The following is a 25,072-nucleotide window of genomic DNA, read 5'->3' as shown; positions in this document are numbered from 1 at the left end:
CGCCTCCTTAAGATTTATATACTACTCTATAGTCTTATAAAGACTTCTATAGTTTAATACGTACTTAATACTCTTTAGTCCTTAGATAATACTAATACGCCTTACTAAGACGACTTAAATTACCTTCTTAAATAATAGATAGTCGTATATAAGGCTAGGGCTATATATATAGTATATCTAGTTTAGGTATTCTAATACCTCCCTTAGGTAATAAAAAATAGAACGGGGATAATACCTAGAATAATCTTCTATATCTATTACGAATTATTAAACGGCTAATATATAGGCTTTAGCCTAAAGGCTATCTACTTAGTTAGATATATATAAAATTAAAAGAATTTAATTAAAGTTAAGTAGAGGAAAGATAAAGTTAGGTAAAGTCTTATTAATTATTATAAATATAGAAGATACTATATACTCTACTATCTTCTATATATATTTATATAAGAAGTAGAATAAAATCTAAATAATTAAAATAAGAACTAAACTCTCTTCTTACTATATAAATTACTACTTTAGTTATATTATTATAATAGATAAAAGAATTAATCTTTTTATTATTTACGCGAATTTCTATTAGTTACTAAGTAGGCTATATAGCCTTAGTAGTATTATTATTTATTAGTATAGCTAGCCTACTTAGCTTAGCTAGTTTACGCGGCTTAGTTATAATTAGCTTTAGCTTATTAAGTAATTACGTAGTAGTATACTCGCGTTACTAGTATCGTCTTACTTATTAGCTATCGTAATAATACTAGACTAAGTATAGTAGTATATTAGAATAGATTTTAAGAAAATACTAAAGAACTATATAGGGTATAACGCTATACTTATTATTATTAACTACCTAAGTAAATAAGTATTTAGCCTACCCTACTATAAGAGTATTATAGCTTAGGGAGTAGCTAAACTATTCTATAAGTAAATTTAGCGTACGTATAGAGCTCTAGAGATAATTATTTTTAACTAAGGGCTATAATTTATCTTAGCTTTCTAGGGCGAGTTATATAGGCTAACTAGTATATAAGTAAAACTTACCTTAGTATATTACTTATAAATAAATAGTAGTACGGAAATTATAAACTAATTAATTAATTTAAGACTATATCTATTTATTAGTTATTTTTAAGATAATTAGGTAGTATATCTACTAGTACTAGACTTTACTATAAGGTAGTAGGGCTAATACTACTATACTAACTAACCTATCTTACTTACTCTATAAGGTAGTAGGGCTAATACTACTATACTAACTAACCTAAAAAGGTATAGTAAGTAAGATAGTAGCTATCTTACTTAGTTAGTCTATATATTAGGGTAGTAGTATAATATTTACGTAAGCTATCTTACTATACGAATTAATAGGAGTATCCCTATATAAAATAGTATATAGATATCTCCCCTAGCTAGAATTTAATTAGGAGCGCTATATAAAGTTAGTAAAACTAAGTAAGAAGATTAGTTATAAGTTAGCCTAGGCCTTTATATACTAGGTATATAATACTATAGAATAGACTAAGAAATACCTAAGTAAAACTTAGAAGTATATAGTCTATTAAGTAAATTATTCTAGGCGTAAGCTAGATTTTAGTATTAGTAATAAGGTATATATCTATAAAATAGGTTAGATAACTAATTAGCCTAGTATAAAGTTAGACTAACTAAATAGTAGTCCCTATTAGATTACTAGTATAAAAGGCTACTTATATATTTTAGACCTTCTATACTATATTAAAGTTAATAACCTATTCTATATAGATCGTCTTTATAAAGCCTATAATCCTATTCTAGGCTAGTAACTAGAGCTAGAACCTCCTACTATATATATAGATAAGGAAGAGTATAAAGTAGACTTTATATATAGTAGTTAAATCGTCTAAGATAGGCTTAAGTACTAAGTATTACGTAGTAGTAAAATAACTTATAAGTAGGAGGTATAGCTAAAGTAGATCCGCTAAGAAGCGCTTAATTATATATAATTCTAAGAATACTCCTTAATCTACTCTAGGCTATACTATCTTTTATATACCTTTATTAGACGATAATAGGATTACCTTTATCTATAAGCTAACTACTATCTAGCCTTATACCGTAGTCTACTACTCTATATATATATCTAAAGTAGTATATATAGTTAAAGGATTTATCTAGAGTAGTAACTATTTCGTACGACCCTTATATAATAAGTTTAGTCGTTATAGTATATACCTAGGTAGTTAGATAGTTTACTACTTAGTTAGACTAAGTTAGTTTATCTATTAGTTCTACTAAGTCGGTTTATTAGGAAGTATATTAGGCTATATCTATCGTCTAGGGTATAGGCTATAAGGGTATAGACTATAATACTAAGTATAATAGAAAGTATATAACTAGAACGATATATAATACCTAGTATAGAACTCTATAGGGATTTCTTTTCTTATTAAGGACTATTATTAAAGGAACCTAAATACTCTAGGACTACTAGTATAACTCTATACCTAGATAGATACTTTTATATAGATAAAGGACTATATTAGAACTAATATAGATAACGTCCTAGTTATCTAAGAGAATATATAAAGAAAACTATACTACTACGTAAAGTAGTTATACTAAATAGCTTTTATTATCCTCCTATTCTAGTATATAAACCCCTATACTAGGCTTAGTAACCTAGTATACTAGATAACGCGCGCCTCTACTTCTATTACCTACTACTATTATAGTAGATAATCTAATACTCCCTAACCTTAAAATTACCTCTCTACTCCTTATTATCTAATAGACTAGGACTAGGACTATTTAATTATTTAGACGTTTTTTTTATTATAATTCTAGTACCCTATACCTAATACCTATTTTAATTTTAGTTTAGTATTTTCCTTATACTCTTTTATATAAAGCTACTCTAACTATTATTATTATATCTACTTTTAGGAGGGGGGTAATATTATAGCCTATACTCTAGATAATAGATATAGCCTAATATACTTCCTAATAAACCGACTTAGTAGAACTAATAGATAAACTAACTCGGTCTACCTAAGTAGTAAACTATCTAACTATCTAGGTATAAGCTATAACGACTAACTCGTTATATAAGAGTTATATAAAATAGTTACTACTCTAGATAAATCCTTTAACTACGTATACTACTTTATATATATATATAGAGTAGTAGACTATAGTATAAGGCTAGATAGTAGTTAGCTTATAGATAAAGGTAATCCTATTATCGTCTAACTAAGGTATATAAAAGGTAGTATAGCCTAGAGTAGATTAAGGAGTATTCTTAGAATTATATATAATTAAGTACTTCTTAGCGGATCTACTTTAGCTATACCCCCTACTTATAAGTTATTTTACTACTACGTAATATAAGTCGCCTATAGGGGCCCTAATCCTCTTTATACCTAAGGCTAATAGGACCCTACGCCTTTATATAGACTACTAGGGACTTAATAAGGTTACTATTAAGAACTACTACCTCTTACCCCTAATTAGGAAGCTAATAGACTACGTATTAGGGGCTACTATATATATAAAGTTAGACCTCTATAACGCCTACTATAGACTCTAGATTAAGGTAGGAGATAAGTAGAAGACGGCCTTTAAGACGTAGTATAGCTACTATAAGTATCTAGTTATACCTTTTAGACTAGCTAACGCTCCTATATCTTTCTAAGTATATATCTACTAAGCTATAGCTAGGCTCCTAGATTCTATCTACGTTATCTATCTAGATAATATTCTTATATACTCCTAAAATAAGGTAGACTACGTATAGTACGTAAAGTAAATCTTATAATATCTATAGGAATAGAAACTATACGCTAAAATCTTAAAGTACGTATTCTATATAAAACGCGTCGAGTTCCTAGGGTTTATAATTACCCCTAATAGCGTCTAAATAGACGCTAAGAGGGTCTAGACTATTAAAGAATAGCTAGAACTATAAAGCTATAAGGATATCTAAGTATTTCTAGGCTTTACTAACTTCTATTACTAGTTTATCTAGAACTACTCCGCGCTAACCTAACCCCTATATAAACTCCTATAGGAGGCTAGTTAGGCTCTAGCTAGTACCTTATTAGACACCATAGAGGTAAAGAAGAAAAAGACTAGAAAGAGGCCTATAAGGTAGTACTAACCCTACTACTAGCTAGAGGCCGCCTAGATAGCCTTTAAATAGCTATAAGTAGTCTTCCTAGAAGGCTTCCTACTATAGTACTATAATCTAAAGCGCCTACTAACCCTAATTACGGACGTATCTAACTATATATATATAGAAATACTTCTATAGCTAGCTATTAGTAGCGATAGAGCTATCTATTAGTACCTAATTACCTACTACTTACGTAAATTTATTACTATAGAGGTATAGTATAATACCTATAATAAAGAATTACTTATAATTATAGAGTACTTTAAGATATAGTAGTACTACCTAGTATATATACCTACCCTAACGCGAGTCCTTATAGATTATAATAACCTCCGCTATTTTATAGATACTAAACGCCTAACTATAAGGTAGGCTAGGTATATAGAGTTATTAGTAGAATTTAACTTTAAGATTAGCTATAAACCTAGCTTAAGTAACCCTACTAATAGTTTATCCTACTACTCTAACTACGTAAAGGGTTTTAAAGAAGTAGATAAATAGCTAGTATTAGATATACTATTACCTACTCTAAAATAGAAGCTCTAAGTAAAAGACCTTAAGGAGTTACTAGGTACTACTATACCCCTAGTTACTAGCTAGACGGACGCGTTATAGTACCTACTTAGAGTAGAGGTACTAGTAAAGCTACCCTTAAAATAAGTCTAATAATATAAGTTATACCTCCTTATAGCGTCCTTACTTACTAGTATTAGCTTAGTACTAAGTCTAATACCTTACTAAGAAGTAGTAGTAGCTACTCTTAGCGAAATAGTATATACTAACCCCCCTAAGTCTCTCCTCTAGCTACTTCTAGATAGCTAGAGGAAGGACTCTCTATCTTAGAAGGTCTATATAGATAGTATAATAGGGGTAGATAGTACTAGAGAGAGGTATTCTATAGACCCCTAAGATCTTATCTACTAGAATAGTAAAGTATAGATGCCTAATAGCGCCCTACTACGCGGTAAGATCTTTATATAGAACTATAATAACCTAGTAGGTAGATACTTTAGCGTTAAATATATAATAGAGGTTATTAGCCGTAAATACTAGTAGCTAATACTAGCTAAAGACGTAACTATATATATAGAAGACTATAATACCTACTAGTAAAATAAGCTATAGTAGTATAAGCTATATAGGCTCCTTAAACTAGTCTAAAGACCTATAATACCCTAGTAATATTTCGTAATAGATTTTATTATAGACCTTCTAGCCTCCTAGAACCTATTAGGACGCGAATATAATACTATTCTAGTTCTAGTAGATAGGTTTATAAAATATATATAGTACTTTTCTATATAAATAACTATAAGCGTAGATAGCTTAGGTACTCTTATCTAGTATAAGGTTATTATAGTAACTAGGTGCCTAATTAATATTATCTTAGACTAGAGTAGTCTCTTTATAAGTAACTACTAGAGCGTATTCTACTACTACTTAGGAATTATCTAAAAGTTAAGTATAGCGTTCTACCTATAGACTAATAGGTAAACTAAGTACTAAAACTAGAAGCTAGAAGTATACTTATATATATATATATTAACTACGAATAATTAGACTAGGCCTTACGCCTATAGGAGGTAGCCTTTACCTATAATAGTAAAGTCTACTTAATAACTAAGTTCGCTCTAATATATCTAGTCTATAGCTAGGTACCTAATCTTCCTAATAGTATACTAGATACTATACCCTAGATAGAGGAAGGAACTAATAGGGCTACTATAGGGTACCTAATTAATAATAAAGGGGTTACTATAGACCCTAATATTATAGTACTAATAGACTCTAAGTAAGCTTAGTAGGTAGAGAGCTACCTCTACTAGCTAACTAAAATATATAAGGAGGCTAAGAAGCTATTATACTACTACCCTAATATATAGACTAACTAAGTAAGATAGCTACTATCTCGCTTACTATACCTTTTTAGGTTAGTTAGTATAGTAGTATTAGTCCTACTACCTTATAGAGTAAGTAAGATTTATATCTACCTAGAGGTTATTAGTTTAAGTCCTAGTTAAACTACTCTTATAGGTATAAGCTAAATTTAGGTTATCGCTTAGGGGTATATATATTAGTAAGTAGTATACTTACGTAATCCGTACGCCCTAGTACGTACTATAATTTTACTACTATATATATATACTACGTTTCTATAGCTATTATAGTCTTTATTATACTACCTACTAGTTAGCCTTATCTACTAACTAGCCTAGTATCTACGCGTTAGTAGACTAGTTCCCTATTAGTACTAACTCGTATCTACTTCGTAGCTAAATAGGTTAAATATAAGGATATATTCCTCTAAGGGGGAGATAGTATTATACTACTACCCTAATATATAGACTAACTAAGTAAGATAGCTACTATCTTACTTACTATACCTTTTTAGGTTAGTTAGTATAGTAGTATTAGCCCTACTACCTTATAGAAGTATATAGAGCGCGCCTAAGTACTCTAGGCTAAGTATACTAACTATTACTAATTAGATAAATAATTTAATATAGGAGAAAGAGTACTTCTTTTATTAAAGAATATCCGTACTAAATAACTAATAAAGAAGTTAGACGCCTACTATCTAGGCCCTTTTCCTATTATCTAATAATATAGTAGGCTAATATATAAATTAGACCTCCTACTAAGTATAGTAAGGATCTACCTAATATTCTATATCTCTCTACTAGAACCCTATTAGGGCCTAGTAGATACTAAACCCTACCCTATTAAGATTAATAATAAGAGTAATAAGTACTAGGAAGTAGAAACTATTATTAACTATAAACTTACCCCTAGAGAGGTATAGTACTTCGTTAAGTAGGTAGGCTATAGAAATAAATTTAATAAATAGATATATAAGAACGGCCTAGATAACTACTAAGAAATAATAGACGTATATAAGTCTACCTATAACGTTTTAAAAAACCTAGCTAAACGTAAGTAGATAGTATCTAAAAGGGCGACTAATAGGCTAGCCCTAGTAGGCCCTATAAAGTAAGAATAAGAATAACCCCTAGAGTTCTAAAATAAACCTAAAGAGGTAATAGTAGTAGTAGGGAGCCCCCTTAGGACCCTAATAGACCCTAATAATACTCTATAGAAACTAGGAGATAACTTAGATAATAGTCTAAGTAATAATATAGATATATTAACTTAAAAAAGAAGTATAGAAAGAATTATAGAAAGTAATAGGTAAGAGTAAGTACTAGATAGGAATAAGTATATCTTAGAAACTATCCTATAGACTTAGCCTAATATAAGTAGACTATTCTACTAACTATACCTATAAAAGACCTTAATTACTATAAGAGTATTAAAAAGGACCTAATAACTCTACTAACTAGACTCTATATAGAAACTAGGAATAATAGAAACGCCTAACTAGTTTAAATAGATCCTATAGAAAAGAAAACCTAGTTTAGCTACTATAGTAAAGGGCGTTATAATAGGTAGGCATAATATATATATATAATAGCTATAACTACTTAAACTCCTTATTTATAATAATATTAGTAGGCTTATTAGGGCTAAAGAGACTACTAGTATTCTACTATAGATTAGCTAATAGGAACCTAAATAGGGATATAAATAGTAATAACTTACCTTCTAATACTTCTATATAGTATAGTAACTTACCTAATAATAATAACCTAACTCTACTAGTATAGCCTCTTTACTCTTTATACTATTACCTATAGCCTTAGTATAGTTCTAAGCTATACGCTCTAGCGTGTTTAAATAGCTAAACTATAAAGCTAAGGGACGTATAAATATATCTTACTAGGCTAGAGTAGTAGCATTATATATATCCTTATCTAAAAGCCTATAAGTATAATCTAGCTTAGTCTTAGAATAGGCTACTAGTAGAGGAATAGTAGCTATACTACTAGTAGATATAGGAAGGAGAGATAAATAAGACGTCTAAGTCTAAGACTAGGTCTAGTAATAAGACTCTAACTTATTATACGCTATAGTATAGTAAGTATAGTTAATTAAGTACTTATACTCCTCTAGTATAATGTTAACTATATAGTAAAAATACTTATTAATCTACTAATAACTAGTTAGTAACGCGCCTAAGTAGTACCTAAATAGTATATCTATTTATACTAATTAGCTATAGTAGTATAGTATATATACTTACTACTCCTACTAATTAGCGCCTTATAACTAATAAATAATATATAGATCTAGGCCTAAATAATTAAAGGGTTACTAGAATAGTTAGCTATAGCTATTTAGGAAATTAGCTCTAATAACTTACTATAAGTAAGCCTATAGCTCGCGACTACTAGATAATAACGTGCTAGTATTACCCCTAGGAGAGCTACTAGGCGCCTTATACTTATAAGGAGAGGTCTATAGCTTTATAATAGAGGCTAAAGGGTTACCTAGTAGTACCCTAGACTAGTAGTAAATATATTACGTATAAGTAGGGCGATCTAATAGCGGCTAAGGCTAGAAATAAACTAGGTAGCTATAAACCTTATTATATATAAGACGGAGGGGGGCTATAGTAAAAGTTATATAAAGGTAATAATTAAAAAAGATAGATAGTAGGTAAGATAAGTAACCCTATTTATATACTACTAGCTACTAACTCTATACCTATAAGCTAACGCCTAGGCGCTTATATATAAGCTATAAGACTAATAATAAAGTAGATAACTCTATAGACTTAAATAAAGAAAACCCTATTACTATATAATAATACTTAGGGCTATAATAATACTAATTATAGACTAGAATATACCTAATAGTATAACTATACCCTTAGGCTAAATAATATAATAACCTAATAGGTAACGCTACTACTTAACTCTATACTACTTAGCGCCCCTAAGATAGCTACTTACTAATAGTCTAAGAATAGTTCTTTTAGAGAGGGGGATAGTATAATACTATAACTAAGATAGGGCCTAGAGAACTCTAACTAGAACCTAAAGAGGGCTATACTAGGACCTAAAGAGGGCTATATATACTAGTAAGAATATATAAACGCTCTAAGAGATAAAACCTTATAAACTAAGGTTTTATCTAATATCTATACTAAATATATTATTATTATTTACCCTTAATTTAACTCCCTATAGTACTAAATCTTATATTAATAATCTTTATTTTTCTATTATAAGATAGGCTTCCTAATAGGTAGATAGTAATACTTTAGAGAATAAGTTATAAGTAGTCTATACGAGATAATTATAATAAGATAATAAGGTAAGGAGGTAAGAGATAAGAGGTTAAGAAGAGCTAATAGTCTACTTAAGAAGTTAATTATAAGAAAATAAAGATAGCTAGCTACTATTCTATATAACTACTTATTTATATCCCTTCTAGTAGTTCTTCTAGCCTATATACTCTAAGAAGTAAAAGGAAAGAGAGAGGAAGGTAGTATAAGGAAATAGAAGTTAAGATATAGTCTATTATCTATATAAGTAGGTATTATTTAAGCTAAGATGCCTCTTAAGACTTAACTACTTATTTAGTTACTAGGGCTTATAGGACTTAGTTATTAAATATATACTTAGAGTCCTATAAGCTAGTTAATATATACTATATAAGGGCTTATAGTAGGTATTATTACTATAGGACTATATAGGCTAGAGATTATAGGTTAGCTTACCTATAAGAGTAGAGGTAGCTTATAGCTATAGCTTAGTAATACGGCTTAGTAAGGTAGCTTACTAGTATAGTACGCCTTTATAGCTTAATACTATAGCGTATAGTTATTATATAAGAGCTTTAATACTATAGTAGGCTATTATACTTATAGCCTAAGAGTTAGGCTATAATAATATTAGAGAATATATAGTATAGATAATAAGTATAAAGATATAGAGGCCTATAAGAAAATCTAGTTATAGAGGAGAATTATAATATAGAAGGTATAAGTAGAGAAGCTAGGACGGTTATTAGAATAGGGCTAGAAGTATATAATTAAGATAGAGTATTATAGTATTCCTTAGTAAGGAAGCCTCTACTAATATAAGTATATACTATATCTAATTAGATATAAATTACTAATAAAACTAATACTAAACTTCTTACTCTACCTTTAATAGAAAATGCTTAATTTTTCTATCTCTTACGCGTAGAGCTTTTATAGCCTTAATTCTTCTATATAAGTCTATTATTATCCTACCTTTATTATATCTTTCCCTCTTATTTATTCCTAAAATACTAAAGAACTTAGCTAGGTTCTTCTCTTTAAATCTAATAAATAAGATCTCTTCTTTATATTTCTTTTCTAAGTATTATCTAAGTTACTTTTAACCTTCTATCTCTTTAGTTTCAATTTACCTCTTAGTCCCTACGTAATAAGATTTTCCGGTTTATCCCACTTAGCCGCTTCTCCGCGAGGCTTGCTTAACGTACTCTTGCCGCGACGTAAAAACTTCCCGTCTCCCTTAGCACCCACGATACCGCCGCCATCGCGATCCCATGTGATACGGCCTCCCAAAATTGTGAATCGTGGCCAATTAGTGAAGCGCATGCCTTCGAAGGGTGTGTAGTCGATGGCATGGTGGAGATGGCCGTTCGTCAGGGAAAATGGCGTCATGGAGGTGGCGGTGCCGTCTCCTGCAGCAACCTGTTCCGTGGTGGGGTACCAAATCACGAGGTCTGCATCGTATCCAGGCGCGATGGCGCCCTTGGAGTGTCCCAGTCCGTACAACTTCGCCGGGTTGGTCGATGTCAGCTCCACGAACTTTTGAGGCGTCAAACGGCCTGTCAGCACACCGCCCTCCCACAACGTCGGCATACGCGTCTCAACACCGGGTAATCCGTTGGGCACTTTGCGGTAGTCTGGCTGAGAGGTCACGTCTGATGGGTCCGCGAGACCGCGCTTCTTGCCGCAAGGATGGTCATATTGCGACGTCGCATGGTCCGAGGAAAATGTCGTGACGCTTCCATTGGCGATTCCGCGCCACATTCCGTCGAGATCTGCTCGGGAAGCGCGCAGCGGGGGGGAGCAGATGTGTTTGGCTCCTTCAAAAGGGTCTGTGACAGGGTGCGGCGCTCGCAGTGCGGCCGAGGTCAAAAAGAGGTAATGAGGACAAGTCTCGGCATGAATGGGCAAGAGACGCGTCTGAGCTTGGCGCACATGGGACACCGCAGTGGGAGACGATATGTGGACGAGAAGGATGGGCGTGTCTTTAAGTTTCTCAGTAAGTCAGTTGACTACCGTGACCATTTGAAGGGGTTTCGGCACCCGCCCGATCCAACGCATCGAGCGCTACTTAGTAATTTGGGCTGACCTCGGCGTCCTCACCGCCATGGGAGGTTCCATGATGCGCTTTGGAATGCTCCAAAGCAGCGGGATGCTCGGAAGGGAGCGGTTCATTGCGGCTGGCGGCCGTCGCTGAAAATCAAACCAAACATGCGGTGGCCTTTTGCCGAACTCTCTTTTCGAGGCCTCTGTTCCAAGTCTAGAATTGTGCAAGAAGGAGATGGGAACGCACCAACAAGCTCAGACATCGCAATTGCACGATACGTGGCCTCGTCCTCGGCAATCTGTGGCCGCGATATCGAGTGGTAAAAAGGCGAGTTGAGATTTTTCTCCATCAGCCGTTCCCCTATCCACGAAATCATATCCGCATTCTCTGCGTGAACCATGGTCGTCATACCCAGGCTTCGAGTGGTCATCATGACATCCAACATTTGCTTGTCGTCAAGCTTCATTGGATCGTACGTCATGTACAGCTTGACGCTGCTGATGCCATCTGCCATCATCCCAGGCAGTTCCCCTGTCATGATTTCGGGCGTAGGATTGGTAAGTATGATGTGAAAACCGTAGTCACAGTACGCTTGGCCGCTTGAGCGGCGGTGGTAGTCTGCGATAACAGGGACCAAGGATGTGTCGGCGCGGGTCTGCATTGCAAAGCAAATAACGGTTGTTGTGCCTCCAGCAATTGCGGAGCGAGTGCCAGTCTCGAAGTTGTCGCCAGTGCTTGCCACCTCGATTGAAGAGTCCTGTGTAAAATTGTAAGTTATCAAGTTTCAAGTCATCGTGTTCAGGGCATCATGGCAATTCCAGTTTTTGCTTCAACAGTCATGTTTCTGTCCAACAATTCTTTGGTCACTGGCCGCGGGATTCGAAACATGAGCGAATACCTACTTGGTCGAGGTGAACGTGCGAGTCAACACCGCCAGGTGTCACATATGCGCCGTGTGCATCAATTACGGTTATCGCTGCCAGAATCGAAGCCAGATTCTGGCCAAGCAGCAAAATCTTGCCATCCTTCACGGCAATGTCCTGGGCTGGATGAACGTGAGCCGCTGTCACCTGAGAGCATATCAGCACTGGCAAGGTTGCTAGTCGGTAGCTGCAGTGAATCCACTTACCACTGTGGCGTTCTGGACGAGGAGATCGACTTCAATTTTGACGACCATGGTGGAAGTTTTCGCGACACGCACAAGTAGCAATCAATGTGCGAGCGGCCATGTTAGTAGTAGTCTGCCAAGAGCAGCTTTGGTGTTGCGGTGTCAGTCGACTTGCCTATCTCTTCCGATAACCTCTCGACGTACTTATCAACTGGCGTCGGCCGCCTGTGCCGCACAACCTTCGACTCTACACGGGACAGCAACCTTATCGCGACGCGCACAACCAACGGCAACGCTCAAAGCTCTCCGGTCGGCCTGCGGGCATCCCGTTACGAAGGGACTCTGGTGTTCACAACGCCATGGCGATCTTCTTATGCCCTCGGTCCCCTGCTTGCGAATAAACGGTGCAGGACTACACTTGTTGCAGAGATCAGCGATCCCACTTCCGCTACGATGCCGCGCACTCTCCGTCTTGCCGCCGCCCAGATGGGCGCAACTCACTTCACGGACCCCCGCCCGAAGACACTGCAGCGCATGATTAAGCTGCTGGAATGGCATCTTCAAAGGGCGCTCAAGTCGTTTTGTTCCCCGAAACCGCCTTCACCACGTTCTTTCCTCGCCATTTGATCAACGATCCTGTGGAGCTGGACTCGTTCTTCGAGCATGGCGACATCTCCACGCAGGCGCAGACCAAGCCCTTGTTTGACAGGGCAAAAGAGTTGGGCGTCGACATTTCCGTCGGCTTCGCGGAAAAAACCGATGAAGGCGAGACCTTCAATGCCTGCATCTATTATCACGCCAAGACCGCCTCAATCCTTTCCAAGTATCGCAAGATCCATCTGCCCGGAGACTTTGAGCCTTTCGCAGATCCCGAGGCAACCAATCAGCTCGAAAAGCGGTACTTCGAGCCAGGCGAACTGGGTTGGCAAGCATTTCGCGTGCCTGCGCTTGTAGAGTCTCCGCCTGAGCACGGCGATCCCATCTTTGGCACGATGATTTGCAACGACAGGAGATGGGCTGAAAGCTGGAGAGTTCTTGGTCTGCAAGGCGTTGAGGTCGTGTTGTGTGGCTACAACACTGCCGGTTTCGCACCTCACCTTTGGGGCTCAGACAAGAACATGGATCCAGACGAGGCACGCGAAAAGGCACTGTTCCATCACAAGCTAGTCATGCAGGCTCACAGCTACACCAATGCCTGCTTCAGCGTCAGTGCTGCACGTTGCGGCCTGGACGATGGCAAGTACGACCTTATTGGGGGGAGCTGTATCACTGGTCCTGAGGGCGAGCTTCTTGCCGAGAGCTCAACTTTGGAGGACGAGGTCATAGTCGCTGACTGTAACTTGGAAGAGTGTAGAGCAGGCAGGGAACGCACTTTCGACTTTGGCCGCCACCGGCGCGTTGAGCACTACGCGCGTATTACCGAGCAGACGGGTGTCACGGAGCCTCCCAAGCTGGTGGCCGAGCCGAACGGTGTCACTGCTACTACGAATAGAACTGCACGTTCTTCACACAAGAAAATCCGCATCCTTCTCATCAATCGAAACAGCACAAAGGCCATGACCGATGCTTGCGTCTCCATGGCTCAATCTCAACTTCCTCCGGATGTCATTCTCACCGGCTTCACGTCGCCACGGCCTGCTCCGAATGCGGTGGAGGGCAACTTTGACAACATCATGTCCGCTGCTGCTGCTGCCCGCGCTGCGCTTCCCTTGGCTGCGACACATGATGCCGTCCTTGTTGCATGCTACTCCGATCACGCTCTCATCCGCATGTCGCGCGAAGAACTCCCGCACCAGCCTGTCATCGGCATCATGGAGGCTTCTCTCTTCGCCGCACGAACTCTGGGTGGTCGCTTCGGACTGATTGCCGTCAGCGAGCGAAGCCGCGTCATGCACGAGGACTCGATCAGGCACTACGGCTTCGACGGATTCTGCGCGGGTGTTGTGAGCTGCAAGCTTGGTGTTCTCGACCTGCACGGACAGAGTCAGGAAGAAATCATGGCCATTATGTGTGTAGTCGGGAAAGAGTTGGTTGAGAGAGGTGCTGATGTTTTGGCGCTTGGATGCGCTGGTATGACTCCTCTGAAGGCGGCCGTGGAGGAAGCGGTTGGAGAAGAAGTGCTGGCCGGTGTGCAACATTTGAGTGGAATTGTTCGGATGGGAGGACGAACGGCCAAAAGGGGAGTCTACAAGAGCTCGGCAGCTGGAAGGAAAGCAAGGGGTCAAAAGACTGGATTCGAACAGTTTCGTGGAGAAATCGGCTACAGTGGGTGCAAAGCCGTCTGCCATGGATGCTGAGCCTGGGGAAAAGTCGTCCGCCATCATAGCCGCGTCTAAGGAGCAGTCGTCCGCGGTTACAGCTACTCCCAAAGAGCAGTCATCCATTGTCACGAACGCGCTTGGCGAACCGTTTCCCATACCGAGTGTCACCTCCTATTTCGCCCACTGTGCGGCTGAGTAGCCAGAAAAGTCAGCTTTGAAAATGGTCGCGAATTCCGGAATACACTATCAATCAATGCGAACTGACGGGCCGAGCCTGCATTCGCTTTACCTGATATCTTCCTTTGTGCTCCACTCCACGGGATGGACAGGGACAACACCGTCGGCATGAATTCTCCTTGTTTGCGTAGTCTTGTTCTAGTCCCAAAAGACTGCGTTTCTCGAAGTGGCTATCGACACGCTATTCGGGGCTCCAAATCCCAATGGCGTCAGAGAAGGATTCGATGACGAATATATTCATTGAGCGGCTAACTACTGGTCTATGGCTTTCTATCTCGACTGCCCCTCTTTTGTGATGTAATTCCACTTACCACGCTCAAATCCCTTCTCCGCGAATTTTCTCGGTCTTCTCGGCAACTCAGTCCACTCGGCAATCTGCTCAGTAATCCAGCGAAGCGACATTGGACGACATCTATCATCGAAGTTGCCACCTCGGCCAATTTTACCGATGTACTTTCTATCAAGGTTCATCCGCTGAACAGCATCAATCATCGGATACATCGTTTTAAGCCACGTCTCGTCATTCAGCTTGCGCGGGGATTTCTTATTCCTGTGTTGGTCTTTGAGCACGAAGCTTAGGTCGTAAATGCGATATCTCAGGCCTTATCATGGCACTATCACTTTGTATCATAAGCATTCAATTTTTCCCCCTGGACCTCTCCCACCGCAATCTTCACGCCGGCACCTTCCGTATATTTACCCGGGTCCCGAAGTCGTCACGGACGGCGAGAACGTCCGCGAGAGGCAGAGGTGCAAGATCCCTCCATCTCGAAAAAGAAATATGGGCCCGGCAAGACGCGGCCTGACGACGCGCCAACCATTAAAAAAAAAAATGCCTGTTAGATTCTGCAGAGCACGATTATTACTTAAATGAGATGGCGGCTCTGCGTTCCTGCTGGTTCGCACCCAGGTTCCTCGCTCAACTCCTTCCACGATGCCATCTCTGGTCAAGTCTCTGCAAGCCGCGTCAGCGGCGCTGGCCGCCATTGTGCCACTGGCTTCTGCGTTTCCCGCAGGCGTTTTCCCTCGGAACGTGACCGGAGCGTACAAGCCCAAGGTTATCCTCGACAACGACTGGTCGACTGCCGGATTCGTCACCTTCCTGCTACCCCTGGCCTCTGACTGGGACGTTCTTGGTGTTGTCTCTGACACGGCCGACTCGTGGGCGCTGGAGACGGGACTGCACGCGCTGGCGACGCTCGAAGTCGGCAACCTTTCATGCATCCCGGTGTACAAGGGCTCCGACTACCCCTTGATCCAAACGGAGGAACGCTTCCAGGCCTGGGAGGCTATCCACGGAGTGCTGCCATGGGAGGGCGTCTTCGCCGCAAAAAACCTGACGCATGAAGCTGAGGGCAACGATCCGACATCTGGCAACCCGGACCGCATCTCGTATGCGGCATTCTACGAGGGTTTCCCCAACACGACATTTGCCAACGACACCAACGCGGCCAGCTTCATGGTCGAGATGGTCAAGAAGTACCCTGGCGAGGTCAGCATTTACTCCGGAGGTGCCCTGACCAACATTGCGCTTGCCGTGCGCATGGACCCCGATTTCGCGAAGAACGCCAAGGAGCTCGTCATCATGGGCGGATATATCGACGTGAATTTGCTCCAAACCTCAGGCTCCGTCATGCAAGCCGACTTGAACTCGGACGTACGAATGCTCTTGGAGACCTTACCCAAGGCCTTGCTGATAATTTGGTGCAGATCAACCTCATCGTGGACCCCGAGGCGGCGAAGATTGCGCTGACTGCCGACTTCCCCAACATCACCATTGCCGGCAACGTGGCCAACCAGGTTTCGTCGACGCAGGAGTTCCTTGATGAAGTGTACGAGGTCAAGAGTGTTTACTCCGAGTTGATGTACAACTACTACGGCACCACGTTCCCTTTCTGGGATGAGACTGCGGCAGCGATCATTCTGGACCCCAGCATTGTCAAGAACAGCACGACATGTCAGTACTAATCCGCAAAAATTTCGAATCTCAGAGGTCCTAACGTGGAGCAGTCTACCTTGATGTCGATATTGCGTACGCCAGCCCCAGTTACGGCAACATTCACGCGTACCGGGAGGCTCTGGCGCCTCCCAACGTCCGCACCGTCAACTACGTCATCGAGATTGACGGTAACAAGCTGAAGAGCATGATCAAGAACGCTGTTCAGTATCCCAAGACCTGTGCGCAGTTGTAAGTCCTTGGGGAAAAGAACGCGTCAAAAAAGAAAAGGCAATTTAGAGGCCATCAATCATGTAACGTAATAGAGAATTAATCAACATACATGATTTTTCTCCCTGCTCAAACCAAAAACCTATGGTAGACATTCGTTGCGATCGTTGTAGATCTTTGTTACGATTGAATTGTGAGGAATTTGGTACCAGGAGAGTTTGACAGCAAATAATGAAGTGCTTTATGACTTCAAGAACACATGGAAAGTCAGATGAAGGCCGTCAGATAAGGGGACCCTTGGATGAGGATCAGTGCTTCAACCTGTCTCAAGAAGGCTTGCAAAAGCCAGTAGACTTGGAAAAAAAGACAGAAACAGCAACAGAGAAGATGGCAAAGAAAACAAAGATGGAAGCGCGCTAACTGCTTCGTATGCAGACGCTTGACATGTGAGTAACTCGATGCTGGCGGTGCAGACTGACGTCAGCGAGCGCAGATGAATGCTCCATGTCTGCGCTCGGTTACGAATGGAGGACCGAAAAGAGTTGGTAGCTTCCTTCGAGATGTTTGGTAACAACACAACCGATTGAGCGAGGGTCGTTGGCGTCGAGAAGATGGTTCCAGAGCTCAGCCACCTTGGCGAAGGTGACTAAGATGGACTTGTTGGTCTTCTCATGGACGGTTGTGTTTTTTCCAGTGTTGGCCAGCGCAATTAGCAGGTATCCGACAATCTCAGGAAGCTCATACTCGTGCTGCAGATAGCTTGGGCCGAACATTTGCTGGATATGCGGGCCGCATGTGTTGCTGATCACCTGAAGCAGCATCCAGACTGCGAAGTGCATGTAAAACTAAAAGAAATGAAACTCGCACCGGTCTCTCCGTGGAGAGCATTCGCAAGCTTCTCCAGGAGTCCAGGAATCGTCAGGCGGCGTAGCGTTTGGGCGCGGTTTTGCAATTAGTCTTTGTCGAGCTTGCTGACGCTGAAAAGAGTGTCTTTGACCGGACTCCAAGGTCCTGCGCCAATCTGATCGGTGTCGTCGTCTTCCTCGTATGTGATTGTTTTCTCCAAGATTTTCTTGAGCTCATCTGGGGTTAAATCAACGCGTCCGGAACCCTCGTAGTAACGATGCATAAATACTCGGGCCGAGGGGACTTGGTACTGGGTTCCCTTCAGACCAGAAGAGGAACATTGGAAATTGCGGCACACATCTGGCGCAAAGGAGGCAGCTGACACGCCGTTCATGATAGTGTAGCATTTCAAGAAATTTTGCCCAACCTTGGGAGCCTTTCCCTTCGAAAGCTATTGCGTTAGGCTGAAGCAATGACGACAGATCCGACGACAGATCCATGTTAACCCACTTTTTCTCCAAAATTTTTTCCTGGTTGAGTGTAGAGAATTGCGCCCCATGCGTTGGCGTAGTCCACGCCCACGATGTGGAAGCGCATTTGCAGCTTGTACTAGAAGAGACCGCAAAAGACAGGGTTGTGTTTGAAATGGTAATGATCCTCCGGAGTCTGCGGGCTTCCCGCTCGCAGCAGGACCTCTTTGATCCGGTCATTTATGACCCAGTTCTGGACAAGTCCCAGGATTTCCTTCGAAGCTGCGTTGTTGAACGAGGGCCACTTCGGATGTTGAATGTTTCTTGCGAGGATTTTGTCGATTGACTGGCTGAGGTGCTCACCAACACCTTTGAGCTCTTGGAAAGAACGAAACACATTCTGTCGCAAGATGTGGTGAATTTCAAGGGGAATTTTCGCGCTGAGAAAGTCCCATAGACAAATCCATCTGGTCTCGATCGCGATCCTGAGCCCCGGATGAGCTCATCTTCAGCGTACACGCCTTTCTTTTCGTCACCAGCCATGTCCGACCGGTGCCAAGGGGCTCTGAGTTCAAATCGCCGGTGTCGTCGACCTTGCCCAAATGTCCAGGTTTGCTGATGGGAGTCATTTTCGGGTCATCCTGGACAACAGGGGGGAAGCTTATGAGTAAGAGAAAAGTCGGGAATATGACAGCGTCCGCGTGGTCGCATGCGAGGAAGTTCATGTCATCTTCAAGCTTTTGGCGGTGATCCATATCGCATCCCAAGCTCCTGCAAATGGCGAAGCACCAAGCGCTGAAAATTCTCTCGCATCCGCCATATTTGCTGAGAACTTCAGAGATGTCTTGCTCCAAGCGACGCGCAACGCCGATAGCACTGTTGGTGGCCAGAGTAGCGGCAACGCTCCTGTATTTGCCGCCCTCGAAGCCGGCCCGTATTTGCCCAATGGCTTTCCGAATGTTGTGAACATCTTCAACCAGCAACTTGAAGGCGAGGTAAAGCTCATTCGGATCCTCGAATGGGTCAGCCTTGAGCTCAGGCTCATAGTCAGCGGGTGGCTCTTCTAAGGCGATTCCAGCAAGTGAGTCAGTCGGTGGTAGGACAGAAGCCTCCCGCTCAGCGGTAGAAGCTGCCAATGGTCCAAGAATTATCTAAACTTCCTCAACGACATTGACAAAATAGGTGTGGATCTTGATCGCGCTATGCAGAAGTATGTTTTGAGAAGCCAACGTTCGAGAAAACTCCTTGCCAAACGAGATTGCACGATTCAGAGGTTGGGTGAAAGTGTCATCAGGCTGGACAACTGGATCCTTGGACGCAGCAATGGACTTGGCCAGAGAGTTAAAGGCATTAGTTGATACGAGGTGATACTTTTTTCGCAATGCGGCTGGTGCTGCGTTTGTCTGCTATCTAGCCTTCTTCTTGGCCTTTCCTTTCAGAATTTGCTGCTCAATCGGGCCAGTCGGGCGCTCTTCTGTCTTCAAGTTGATCAGTAGCTCCCCCAAATAGCCGCAGTCGCTTGCTGTCTTGGCCAGCCATGAGGCTACTGCATCCGTGTCTTCCTTATATTGGAAGCAAGTACTTCGCAAAGCAGACGGGGCCATTGCAAGTGGTTGACAACCTCCAGCGGCGAATTGCCAGTAGAATGAACGAAAGGGGAGTTGAAGAGGCAAGGATTAAATGAAGCGGGATTGAAGTAGAAAGTGTTACAAAGAACGAAGGGTGAGGTTAATAGAGCCAGGTTAGATCCGCGTACGGTTAGGCAAGATGCCGGGTAGCTTCAACTCCGGGTTACCTGGGTTTCTGCAGAGCAAGCAGACCCCTGCATCCTCGCCTGCTCATCAACCACGCTTCCTTCCGCAAACACAAAACCGCCAAATCGTGTCACCAAGCCTGGACATCCTAGATCTACCCGAGCCATTCGGGTCACCTAGCACAGTGAGTGCAGAAAGAATTGAGAAGTCCCCTACCCAGGGAGTGTTACTACTACGCCAAGGGAGTAGTCGTCCGCACTCATGGCCACACCTACGGAGCAGTCATCTTCCTATGCTGTCACAACTGCGCTTGGCGAGCTGTTGTATATTCCATATGTCATTCCTTTCTGCATTCACTGTGCAGCAAGATTTCAACGCCAACGCCAACTCCGATAGTCCCAGCGCCTCCGATTCAAGTCAAAAGACCACACAACAGGCGCCACATTGACGCGCTCCCTGAACATTTCCATCCTCTTACCCGGATCCCCCTCACGACACAAGTCTGCGGCCATCGGCAAGATGAAAAGCACGACTGTCGTCTGCAAGTGCAGCAGCGCCGTACTCGCAAGGAAGACCGGGACCTCCAGGACCATTCCCACCTGCCTCAAATTACTGATTGTGGTGCAGGTCTTCAAAAGACTGACAAGGATGTTGGGGCCGAGCAGAGGAATGGCGACAGTCGAGCTGGCGACGACGAAGGCGAGGAAACGGGCAGGCTGGTGGGGCAGAACGGCGAGTCGCTCCAGCAGCCACATCAGCGGCGAGAGAGGCGTAACCGCGCAAACGGCGATGGGAGCATCATAGACGCGGATAGAGGCGTCCAGCTCGTTTGTGCCGGGCCGCAGCGCGATGGTGATGTGGTGGAGAGAGACTTCGAGACGGCGCAGCGGAACAATGATGTCAGTGAAGAAGCGGTCGAGGTCGTCGGCGAGGGCGGCGGCGAGATAGGGCGGAGGGAGGAAGCAGATCAGCGCTGAAATGATGAGAGCGATGCTGGTGGAGTTCGAAAGTCAGTGGGATGCTGCGTAAACAAGACGGGACCTGATGTTTGGAGTTGCGCACCTGAAAGCGATGGCACCGTCAAGGACGGCCTCGCTGTGTGCTTTGGCGAGTTGAACAAGTAGATTTGTGAAGTGCGTTAGACCGAAGCTGAGGGCAAGGCAAATCAGAAATTGGGTGGCCATTTTAAAATCATTGAAGATGGCCACTGCCTTGGGATCTTGGACGGAGTGTACGAGAAGATGGCGGAAAGAGGGCCGAACGGTTGCTGTGGCACGCAGTGCCGTCAGCAGTTTGCTCGGACAGATGGACTTTCGAATGCTTCCGAGCACAGCGCAAACCAAGTTCAAAGTCCAGAAGACGACAGTGACGACTGCCAATCTCCAGTGCTCAGCTTAGACGGTAGGATTGAATCAAGAGAGTAAATCCGACTCTTCTTCAACATGAGACCCATTAGGATTCCCAATATTCCACATCAGTAGACGCCCAAAATCGCCTTGAACGAACCCGCTCCAACAGTCCAAACTTGTCGCCTGCCTAACGCCAGACCCACCCTGTCCATTTTGTCTATCCATCTCCTCACTTCACAACGCCATACCTGGAGCCAGGACCGTCTGACTTTCCGTCCAACTCTTCCCCTCATCACAATCTCCGTCGCCATTTCGCCGTCGCCCTTCCATTTCCCTTGCAAAGATGCCGCTCCCGCTCCGCGCAGCAGGGCTTGAGGGGCCAGCAGGAGTAATCACGTGGGGCTCCTCGACATCGACCGTGACAACCGTCTTCGCAATAATGAGGCGCTGGCTATCGCCACTCGCCAGACTAACGCCGTCGAGCTCCGAGATTGACATTGCTCCCGTCTCGTCGCGCGCCGCGTACGTCGTGTGCTGGCAAAAGTCTGGCCGCAGTTCCAACGCGGCAAATCCCGCTGCGCCTCCATTCCCGGCGTTGGCATTTCCGCTGCTGATTTTGCTGCTGTCTCGTTCTTGCTGCACCCCTGAGACGGACCCGATACCCAACCCCAGCCCCAGTGTCCGCCGCTGCGCGCTCGCGACAGACAGACTACGACTCGGGCAACTACTCTGCGGCGGCGATCGTGCAGCAAGTGAAAGCGACGAGCCGTTGCGTCCATGTCGTTGGCTACGGCGACCGCGGGCGCGCGGTGATGTCGTTGCGCTTCTTAAAATCGTCATTGGTATAACCTCGCCGCGACCCTTCCGTTCTTCCCTACCGCCTACAACGTGACCGCCCATGCCGCACAAGCGTACTTCATCAGAGTCGATTTCGTTTTCGCTGTCCTGGCCGCCGCCTCGCCATGGCCACGGCGACGAGTGCGAACAAAAGTCCGGTCCCATCCCATCACTGCCACCCAGACGGCCGCACTCGGGACCTAGTGCACCAACTCGCGAGCGCCGCTTCGTGCGGTTGATGCTGCTATCAATGTTGCTGCGGTCGCCGTGCGATGTCGCATGCGAAGGCAATGTCGTTGAGGGGCTGCTGTCGTCTTCGAAGGGACGCAGGAAGGGGCCTAAACAGCAGATAGTGCTCGTCATAACGGCGAAGTCGAGCTGGAATTGAGAGCAAACGATCGCCGAGGCGACCTCGAGCGAGGGCGTGGGCGATGAGTTGAGTCGGTGGATATAGTGGAGGCGTGCAGATGCAGTGGCCACGAGGCTATGAGGGATTCAGCTTCGGTTTGCGATTTATTGGGGGCGGCGCATTGGATGCGCGATGTTGTGGCTTGCTTTGAGTCTCTTTTGAGAGGGTGTTGAAGTGGAGTGATGGTACCCTGTGGGCAAGGGATATAGGTCTCGAAGACGCTGCGCAGCCATGGAGAATTCGTGTACTTACGGAAGGCGAACGCTGAAGACCGCAATAATAATCGTCTTCGTCCGCAGAGGCATTTGGAGGCCAACAACCATTGATACGGCAATGAGAAACAATATCGCTTCCGTAGTGATGTCGAGGCTGGAAATTATGTCCCAACGCCAGGCCTTGCATCTGCGTCAACAAGTGCAGCACCCTCATTGGCAGTTTATGCACTTACCATATTGTGTGGACATTGGTCTCCCTTGGTCCAGTACTCTTTTGGATTACAGTAGATGGCGAGCAGGATCAGAGACACGATAAGCCATAAGACAATTAATGCGAGGGTGCAGTAGATTGCAATGGCGCGTTTGCGATGGACTGTCAAGCGGAGGTACAGGAATACTACTACGGTTTTGGAGAAGAAGAGCGTTATGAGATAGAGGGTCTGCTGCGAGTAGTTTGCCTGAAATGATCGGATTAGCCATGACAAGCTAGACTTCAATGTCTACAAGACACCTCGACGCATTCGGATTCGGACCTCCTCAATGTGCACAGGCCTCGCGGCGTAGGCGGATCCTTTCTGAAGAGGCAAGAAAAGCAAACTTACACTGCCCAGGCGATCAATGTTAGCATCGTCAACTCCCAGCATCCCTGTGCCTTCGTGGATCATCACGAATACCGAGGCGCCTTGACAGCAGCAACATAACTGTGTTTGAGGTCAGTATGCAAGCCCACGCAGCTGAGCTGAGCTGAGCTGAAAGATGTATGGGATGGATCAAGACCAACCGTGGCGAGGGCGAGAATGGTATCGTCGCGCCTCCAGTCCTTTGTCCGCGACCGCAGATAGACCCTGATAAAGAGACAAGTAACCACAAAGCTCAGCGTTACGCTCGCCACAACCACCAAGACGCCCCTATGGTCAGTGGCGGTGATCTTGAACGGTGGAGGTAGGACCGTCACATGCTGGGCCTCCATGACCATCTGCGGAGAGACGAAGAGATGATTTCGACGAACGACTAGTGTGCTCTCAGCATTGTGGTAGGAGTCGTCAAAAGATTTCAAGAAGGTGGGAAGGTAGGAAGGCTGGCCACGCGGATGGAGCCTCCTTGTGCGAGCGGAGCAGTGTCAACGTCGCTTCATACACACATTAAGGGTTGGTGTCTCTGCACGGTCTTAGCATCGCGTGCTAATGGCAGAGAGGAAGCGAAAAGAGATGGTAGACCGCCAGCCCGTGGAAATTGAACGGTCATAGCTTGGTTCAGGGCAGGCTGACAAGCAATCAGGCAGGCACTTTGTATGGTTCGTAGATCTTCTGAGTCAGGCTGAGGAAGAGCGGACCACGAGGTGGTACATGAATGGAATACGGCGGTAGCTTGCCGAGAGACCGTACCTGTAGCACTGAGTAAAGACCGAGGTGTTTGAATTGCCCCTCGATCAAATGCGACGATGAGCTTCAGGGTGGCGCAAGTGGCAGAAGAGCAAAGGAAAGAAAATTTACGAAAGCACACTGCCGTTTGCGCAGCGGGACAGCGCCATGAAAAAGTAGAAAAGCGACGGATAAGAAAAGCCATGACTCTGCAAGGAGATGCTTGTCTGAGGACTTTGCGCGTCTTCTTGGCTAGGAGGTACGGAATATAGCGTAAGCGTTCACAGCAGGAGAGTCGGCGTACGCTCCGCAGGCGAGCACGAGGTCCCCAGGCGCAGGGCGGTGGAGAGTCGGCCCACTTCGGGCGGCACAGGGGACGCTTCTTGAATCAAAAGATCCCCCATCACGATGAAGGCGAGTCAAGAAGCCGGGCGTGTGATTAAAGAGTCCGGTCAAGCGGCTGTTTGCGATGCGATCAGCGGCTCTCGCCGGTGGAGCGTGGCAGCACAGCAGTCTGACGCAGCGGACAGCGCGCTGCTGGTGGTGATACTGCCGAGATGTGCTACGGCGTCGTCAGAGGATTATGATTCTAATGGTGGTGGTGGTGAGCGTAGTAGTGTAGTAGTGTAGCAGTGGTTATTTGTGGAGTTGAAGGGGGGAACTGAGTGTGGAGGAGGAGGCGCCAATTTCAGCGACG

The 25,072-nt window shown here is 43.7% G+C and overlaps 6 protein-coding genes across 6 annotated transcripts; 2 read left to right on the top strand and 4 right to left on the bottom strand.

Annotated features, from left to right (window-relative positions):
* Window positions 1-10,340: 10,340 nt before the first annotated feature.
* On the bottom strand, window positions 10,341-12,645 carry IWZ02DRAFT_459672 (dihydropyrimidinase). The gene is made up of 4 exons (XM_066768095.1): window positions 12,491-12,645; window positions 12,264-12,431; window positions 11,608-12,118; window positions 10,341-11,299 (listed from the first exon to the last, which is right to left on the bottom strand). The coding sequence occupies exons 1-4, from the start codon at window positions 12,536-12,538 to the stop codon at window positions 10,458-10,460; spliced, it is 1,569 nt and encodes a 522-aa protein (XP_066620184.1). The 5' UTR covers window positions 12,539-12,645; the 3' UTR covers window positions 10,341-10,457.
* Window positions 12,646-13,020: 375 nt separating this feature from the next.
* On the top strand, window positions 13,021-14,766 carry IWZ02DRAFT_484281 (carbon-nitrogen hydrolase; the record flags this gene model as incomplete). The annotated part of the gene is made up of 1 exon (XM_066769185.1): window positions 13,021-14,766. The coding sequence occupies one exon, from the start codon at window positions 13,021-13,023 to the stop codon at window positions 14,764-14,766; it is 1,746 nt and encodes a 581-aa protein (XP_066620183.1).
* A 919-nt stretch (window positions 14,767-15,685) lies between these two features.
* Window positions 15,686-17,179, top strand: IWZ02DRAFT_63773 (inosine-uridine preferring nucleoside hydrolase). The gene is made up of 3 exons (XM_066771000.1): window positions 15,686-16,624; window positions 16,678-16,924; window positions 16,978-17,179. The coding sequence occupies exons 1-3, from the start codon at window positions 15,902-15,904 to the stop codon at window positions 17,157-17,159; spliced, it is 1,152 nt and encodes a 383-aa protein (XP_066620182.1). The 5' UTR covers window positions 15,686-15,901; the 3' UTR covers window positions 17,160-17,179.
* A 1,693-nt stretch (window positions 17,180-18,872) lies between these two features.
* IWZ02DRAFT_507422 (uncharacterized protein) lies at window positions 18,873-19,310 on the bottom strand (the record flags this gene model as incomplete). The annotated part of the gene is made up of 1 exon (XM_066770422.1): window positions 18,873-19,310. A coding segment is annotated over one exon (438 nt), but the record flags the coding sequence as incomplete, so codon positions are not given.
* Window positions 19,311-20,479: 1,169 nt separating this feature from the next.
* On the bottom strand, window positions 20,480-21,577 carry IWZ02DRAFT_63683 (uncharacterized protein). Its single transcript, XM_066770998.1, has 2 exons — window positions 21,267-21,577; window positions 20,480-21,197 (listed from the first exon to the last, which is right to left on the bottom strand). Exons 1-2 carry the CDS (start codon window positions 21,386-21,388, stop codon window positions 20,576-20,578), a joined length of 744 nt encoding a protein of 247 aa, XP_066620180.1. The 5' UTR covers window positions 21,389-21,577; the 3' UTR covers window positions 20,480-20,575.
* A 741-nt stretch (window positions 21,578-22,318) lies between these two features.
* IWZ02DRAFT_63703 (uncharacterized protein) lies at window positions 22,319-24,386 on the bottom strand. Its single transcript, XM_066770999.1, has 6 exons — window positions 23,796-24,386; window positions 23,617-23,715; window positions 23,248-23,472; window positions 23,052-23,194; window positions 22,633-22,874; window positions 22,319-22,562 (listed from the first exon to the last, which is right to left on the bottom strand). The coding sequence occupies exons 1-6, from the start codon at window positions 23,988-23,990 to the stop codon at window positions 22,435-22,437; spliced, it is 1,032 nt and encodes a 343-aa protein (XP_066620179.1). The 5' UTR covers window positions 23,991-24,386; the 3' UTR covers window positions 22,319-22,434.
* Between the last annotated feature and the right edge of the window lie 686 nt (window positions 24,387-25,072).

The sequence above is a fragment of the Phyllosticta citriasiana genome (assembly GCF_038021145.1).
Source record: "Phyllosticta citriasiana strain CBS 120426 chromosome Unknown IWZ02scaffold_12, whole genome shotgun sequence".
Taxonomy (NCBI): domain Eukaryota; kingdom Fungi; phylum Ascomycota; class Dothideomycetes; order Botryosphaeriales; family Phyllostictaceae; genus Phyllosticta; species Phyllosticta citriasiana.
This window is presented reverse-complemented; position numbering and strand designations above follow the sequence as displayed.

Coding starts and splice junctions, on each gene's coding strand:
- IWZ02DRAFT_459672 (XM_066768095.1), bottom strand. CDS start 12,538: ATGGTCGTCAAAATTGAAGTCGATCTCCTCGTCCAGAACGCCACAGTG. Junction 12,432..12,490: donor TCGTCCAGAACGCCACAGTG/GTAAGTGGATTC, acceptor ATATGCTCTCAG/GTGACAGCGGCTCACGTTCA. Junction 11,300..11,607: donor TGCGATGTCTGAGCTTGTTG/GTGCGTTCCCAT, acceptor AGAAACTTAAAG/ACACGCCCATCCTTCTCGTC.
- IWZ02DRAFT_63773 (XM_066771000.1), top strand. CDS start 15,902: ATGCCATCTCTGGTCAAGTCTCTGCAAGCCGCGTCAGCGGCGCTGGCC. Junction 16,625..16,677: donor AAGCCGACTTGAACTCGGAC/GTACGAATGCTC, acceptor AATTTGGTGCAG/ATCAACCTCATCGTGGACCC. Junction 16,925..16,977: donor TGTCAAGAACAGCACGACAT/GTCAGTACTAAT, acceptor AACGTGGAGCAG/TCTACCTTGATGTCGATATT.
- IWZ02DRAFT_63703 (XM_066770999.1), bottom strand. CDS start 23,990: ATGGTCATGGAGGCCCAGCATGTGACGGTCCTACCTCCACCGTTCAAG. Junction 23,195..23,247: donor ACCAATGTCCACACAATATG/GTAAGTGCATAA, acceptor CGCAGATGCAAG/GCCTGGCGTTGGGACATAAT. Junction 22,563..22,632: donor CCGCAGCAACATTGATAGCA/GCATCAACCGCA, acceptor TCTGGGTGGCAG/TGATGGGATGGGACCGGACT.
- IWZ02DRAFT_63683 (XM_066770998.1), bottom strand. CDS start 21,388: ATGGCCACCCAATTTCTGATTTGCCTTGCCCTCAGCTTCGGTCTAACG. Junction 21,198..21,266: donor GACGGTGCCATCGCTTTCAG/GTGCGCAACTCC, acceptor GAACTCCACCAG/CATCGCTCTCATCATTTCAG.